The sequence below is a fragment of the Phyllostomus discolor genome, chromosome 12, assembly GCF_004126475.2.
Source record: "Phyllostomus discolor isolate MPI-MPIP mPhyDis1 chromosome 12, mPhyDis1.pri.v3, whole genome shotgun sequence".
NCBI classification, from domain to species: Eukaryota; Metazoa; Chordata; class Mammalia; order Chiroptera; family Phyllostomidae; genus Phyllostomus; species Phyllostomus discolor.
Window position 1 is genome coordinate 64337581 of NC_040914.2, and position 6000 is coordinate 64343580.

At 42.1% G+C, this 6000-nt stretch overlaps 1 protein-coding gene across 3 annotated transcripts in view; it reads left to right on the forward strand.

Moving 5' to 3' along the window:
- Positions 1-6000, forward strand: part of PHLPP2 (PH domain and leucine rich repeat protein phosphatase 2) — a 72465-nt gene extending 66465 nt beyond the window's left edge. For all 3 annotated transcript variants that reach the window (XM_028501685.2, XM_036012154.1, XM_036012155.1), the window contains exon 19: positions 894-6000. In XM_028501685.2, the coding sequence (XP_028357486.1) occupies positions 894-2048 (1155 nt within the window). In that variant the 3' untranslated portion in view covers positions 2049-6000. The remainder of the gene's footprint in view (positions 1-893) is intronic.

A 6000-nucleotide genomic window follows, 5' to 3' on the forward strand; every position in this document is an offset into this window, starting at 1 on the left:
TTATAGATGTTGTTTTAACTACAGATATTTATTGTTTGCTTATTATAACCGCCATGGAAAGAAGTGCTTTTATTTCCATTTTACAGTTGAAGAGAATAAACTTTAGTGTTCATGACAAATTCTGATAAATGAGAGAGCCAGGATTTTCTCCCAGAGAATGACTATAAATATGAAATAAGTATATCAATGGCTATAGAGGTTTTGCTTGGTTTTATCTTCAACAGAAATAAGTCTAAAGTACCTGGGAGATGAATATTCCCAACCTATAAGTAGGGTTATTCCCTCTCCTCCACATTTGGAATCACATCAGTTATGACTTGATCTGCTCTTCACTTTTGGTACAGTCCTTACTGAGTAGGTGACTTTACTACAGATTTCACTTTGCTTTTCTAGGCTAAATATCTTTAAAGATTATTTAGTGCTTTAGTTACAAAAATTCTCTTAGACATTTAATATCTTCCTGAATCTTTTCATTACCAACTGTGCCTTTGAATGAGAAATCATTTTTAATGACCAGTCTCAGTTTTGGCCTTTCTTAGTGATGCTTACTGTTTTTCTCACAGGTGTTTCTCTATTTAAGGACCTGCTGAGGCCTGTACTTCATGTTAGAGCAAATATCTTTCAAGATTGAGGTGTCTTCTAGCCACTTCATTTTAATTGGTTTCAACATCAATCCTCTGAACTATTTAGTATAATCACCATGTGATATTTTGTCCTTTTAGAATTTTATACATTTATTTCTGTAAGTACATTAAAAATGGCACAGATCCTAGGGAAAACCATATAGCATGCAGTTTGTTTTATTGTAGAGCTGTAAGCATTGTGACCTAGGAAGATACAACTTGTATGTCATTGTTGTTTGTTTTTCAAAATTTGCATTCTATTGTCTCTAGGACAACAAAGTGAATGGGGTGACCTGCTGCACCCGGATGCTGGGCTGTACATACCTCTACCCATGGATCCTCCCCAAGCCCCACATATCTTCCACTACACTCACCATTCAAGATGAGTTGCTGATTCTGGGAAACAGAGCATTGTGGGAACACTTGTCATACACAGAAGCTGTCAGTGCAGTACGTCATGTACAAGACCCATTGGCAGCTGCCAAGAAGCTGTGCACATTAGCCCAGAGCTATGGCTGTCAGGACAATGTGGGGGCGATGGTGGTTTATTTGAACATTGGCGAGGAAGGCTGCACCTGTGAAATGAATGGGCTCGGCCTCCCAGGTCCTGTGGGGTTTGCCTCAACCACCGCCATCAAGGACCCTCCCAAGCCAACCACTCCTTCCTCCAGCAGTGGTATCGCTTCTGAGTTCAGCAGTGAGATGTCCACTTCAGAGGTGAGCAGTGAGGTGGGGTCCACTGCTTCTGATGAACATAACACTGTCGGCCTGGATGCCAGCTTGCTCCCAAGGCCAGAGAGACGCTGCAGCCTCCATCCAACACCCACGTCTGGGGTTTTTCAGCGCCAGCCTTCCTGTGCAACTTTCTCAAGTAACCAGTCTGACAATGGCCTGGACAGTGATGATGACCAGCCTGTTGAAGGGGTCATCACGAATGGCAGCAAGGTGGAAGTGGAGGTAGATATCCACTGCTGCAGGGGGAGGGACCTGGAGAACTCGCCCGCTCTCACAGAGAAGTCTCCCGCCCCATGTCCCGAGGAACATGGGAGAGGATTGTTTTTCGGGATCCGAAGGCAGAACAGTGTGAATAGTGGCATACTTCTGCCCATGAGCAAGGACAAGATGGAGTTACAGAAGTCTCCCTCCACTTCCTGTCTCTACGGAAAGAAACTCTCCAATGGCTCTATTGTACCCCTAGAAGATAGCCTGAACCTCATTGAAGTGGCCACAGAAGCACCCAAGAAGAAAACTGGCTATTTTGCTGCCCCCACTCAGCTGGAGCCAGAGGATCAGTTTGTTGTACCTCGTGACCTAGAAGAAGAAGTGAAGGAACAAATGAAGCAACACCAGGAAAGCAGGCCTGAGCCTGAGCCTAATGAAGAGCATCGGACCGAGCTCCCGGAGGAGTTTGACACAGCACTGTAACCCCTCCCCGAGTCCCAGTGTCAGGGAGGGCTGTGTGGTGTCGGGGTGGGGGACCCTGCCAGAGGCATTTTGCCTCTGCACTTCTGAACCATAGATGAGGGGGTTAGAACTTGGAGCCAAATATGGTGAGAGCTATCAGGGTCTCGCTCCAGATAAGCTAGTAAACTCCATCAGTGTTAAGTTTTACATTTAACCTGCATTGGAATTCCCAGAGTTACTGGGAAGAAAGCAGATGTTGCTCTGTATGTCCTACCACCTGCCATTAACCCTTTCTCTCCTAGGATAATTTTGAGAATTTGCCTGCCTGGGCAGGAAAGGGACTCTTTCTGTGGAGGAAAATAACTGAAGATAATTCCTTTTACTGATTGCTGCTGATGGATCTCTGTGACAGAGAAATCACCTTATGTCTCAACCTAACTGATGGGATGTGATGTGACTAGTCACATGGCTTTTCATTCTTCTCTACGAGAATACAGCCTATCGAAATGACCTTTATTGGAAATGTAGAACCAATCAACAGATAATTTATGTATGTAATGTAATGAGAGCACTTTTCATTGACTGTGAACTTTTTATTTTCGAATCTGCACTCGAGCCAATCTTCTCAGAGGCAGCCCAGCACCTTTGTCCACAGGTGGAATGACCATCGGGTGCTGGAGCCTTCTGTGAGGGTACTGGGAAGGGCGCTGGGGAATGGATTTCACTGTTGGATGTCACACTGTGAAAGCTCCTGAGAAACTGTGGGGGGTGAAGATGAGAAAGGAGTGAAGGCTAAGACCACTTCTCCCAAATCCCAAAAAGAGAAAAACTCCTTGACAGATGTGACACCTGCTAGGAATTTCCCAGCAGATCACAGGAGAGGCATTCGGGGACTGGCCTCTTCATAACATGTGGGGGAGTTGGCAGTCAGCCTCCTAGTGTGTAGGGCCAAGGTGGATGCCACTCACATCCAAGTAACCTTGAGTTACAGCAGATGACCCTGAACAGACCGAGGCTGAGTGAGAACAGACGGGTGGATGGATGGAGCTCAGGGGTCCGGCAGGTTCCTTTTCTTACTCTAGAGCTTAGGGATGGTTTTCTAAAATGTTGCAAGTGAGCTGAGCATTCACCTCTTTAATGTTTAACAGAGTACTCTTCTGAAAACTGCTCATCCATGTCCCATGGTTTGAGAGTACTGGGCTCGATTACTAACGTAAGAAAGACTTAATCAAGAAGGCCCGAAGCTGACAGAAAACCTGGTTTACTGTATTTTTTTGCACATTCCATGTAGCCCTAGAAAAATGCAGTTCTTCCCATATTATTGTTCTGTTGACTTTTCCATTAGAATATTTACTTAGGAAAATGAATTCCTATTTATTCCTACAAAATTTTGACACTGCTTGATATTACTCAATGGGCAATATGCTTTGACTTTCTAGAATACTTTCAGAATTAAAAATAGTAGAGTGAAACCATTTTTAATTTGTTTCATGAGAAATAAAAATGTTAAAGATATGGTTGATTATACATTAAATATGTGGGTTTGGGGGGTGTTTGTTTTTGTTAAAGCAATAGTAGAAAAACAGGTGACTTGTCCACAAATGGTTGGTCATAATGTATCTTCACTTTCTCAGAGGCCCCCTACTCATGTGCGTGTTTTGGTGGAGTACACTCTTGGGGGACTCCATACACTTGGATGACTGTCGAGGTTTGACCCCTCAAGCATCTGAATTGGAGCCCCCAAATTGTCAGGAACACCTGATTTCCTGTGTCAAACTACTAGTCGGCTACTGCAGAATTTCAGAACTCAGGTCGTGATGCGAGTGGGGAACATAGTGGTTCATACAAAGTTTTAGGTGCTGTTAGAAAGATGGGAACGAGAGTGTGTTGCTGCCTTATTTTTATATGGGGAAAAAGTGAAGGAAAAGTGAAAATGAAGGAAACATCCGAGAGGATGGTGACGGGTGATGTGAGACATCTTCCTACCCAGACAGCGGGAAATTTCAGTGATCAAGTAGTGATGTTATCTAGAAAAGAAAGTTGTTTGGGGAACAAACCATTTTAATTGTATAGTTTCTTAAAAATTTTCCTTTATCTGTGAACTCTCTTCTTGTCTTCTGTTTGTTACCCACCCTACTTGTTGGAACCACCACAAAACCCCATTCTAAAGTGACTTCACCAGAAGTAAATGTATTTACTTTTTAGTCAGAAGAACTCTAAAATTCCCAGTGTTTTTCTGTGGTAGATGTATTTTCAGGAAACATTAGGTTGTACTGGAAACCTTTCATGTATGCTATACCAAAACTAGTTATTCTGTTTTTATAAAAATTTCCTTTAATTCATTTTTCTCTATAATTGCTCTGTATTGAAACAGAGGGTAAAAAGGCCATAGCCCATTACCAAAAATATACAGAATCTTTTGACCTATTAGGCCGTTTACAGTAGTTGTGTGTGTGGATTAGACTGTCAGGTGGTGAAAGACAGGAGTCTGTCTCCGGGTGAATGTGACCTACTTCCTAGGCCTCACCCAGAGGACGTGTTCCCCAGTGGGCAGAGCACCGTCGATCTCTAGTCCAGAGATCCTGGCCTCTGCATGATTCTCAGGTCTCTGTGTGTACCTCCCATTTAATAGAAAAGTCTAAGAGAATTTCTGAAAGAACATCACTCCTGCTTATGGGAGCAGTTCAGCATCTTATGGAAGAAGGGAAAATACACAGGTGTTGGCAGCCATGGTACTCTTACTTTAATCCAAATGAATTGGGAATATATTTGAAAATTTGAATGCTGGTATGTCATAAAACTACCGTGCTACAGTAGAATGACTGAATTACCACTCCAGACACCAGTGAAGGCTTTCTTATACTACTGTAGAGTGTGTGTGTGCAATAAGTTTACGAGTTCATTTTCCTGGGGTACAGAAGAGCCAGCGTGAGCAGCTTGGTAATCATTGGGTGCTATTACAATTGCTTGCAGCGAGTGCTGTTTTCAGGAGATGGAGCCAGTTAGCTTGGTTTGGCTGATCTGCTGAACAACAAGTGATACTCCTCTTTCCATGTAGACCTTCAGCAAAAGCAGGTACTTGGAAGCCACGGGCTCACCTCTATCTACTCAATAATTATTAATGAAGAGACCTCCATAAGGGAGCACTTGGCTGTTATCGATAAATGTATCAATTATTAAATAGTCTCCAAGCCATTCGGTGATGCCTGCGGCATCACTATAGAACTGTCTCGTGTGTCACTTTTTACTTCCCTCTAGGCGGAGCCTTTCAGACTCCCCCAGTCACGGAGGCAAGTTTATCTTTCTCTCTGGTTAGTGACTTTTGCCCATAGCTGGATAAGCACTTCCTAGACTGAGAAAAGCAGCTACAGTGAACCCTGCTCTGTTTCCCTCATTTGGTGACCATTCAATCACATAAGCTCCTTGTATTCTAAATTTCACGCACTTCTCCCAGATGCTATAGGGTTTCCTCTCGCTGTTGCCAGTGGATGTCACCCAAACAGTGAGTTCATATCTTACGGTTTTGTGCAATCATTGTCGTATTGTAGTCCTAAGACTCATTATAGTGTATTTTTGATATTTTTGAAATGTGTTAAATTTTTTAATTCAATAATATGAGCCAGAGCATGTTGCAGCAAATCTATTGTTTGTAAAAAATGACAATAACAATAATAATAAATAAAATAAAATGGAATATCTTTTTCATGGCTTTGTTTTAAAATGGAATACTTGTTATTTTATAAATACTTTATTTTTAGCATGAAACTGTAATTTTCTCTAACTTGTATATAGAGTTAGTTTCGTAACCAAAAACACCATTAGACTTTTTCTGCTTTTTCTTGCTTTAGGGGAAGATGACAAATGAAACCACATTCCATGACACTCTCTGAAGCTGTGAGTTAAGGGCAGAATATTTTTCATCACCTTTTAAGCTGAAATAGCAATAAAGATTTTTTTATGTTAAGAAACATTA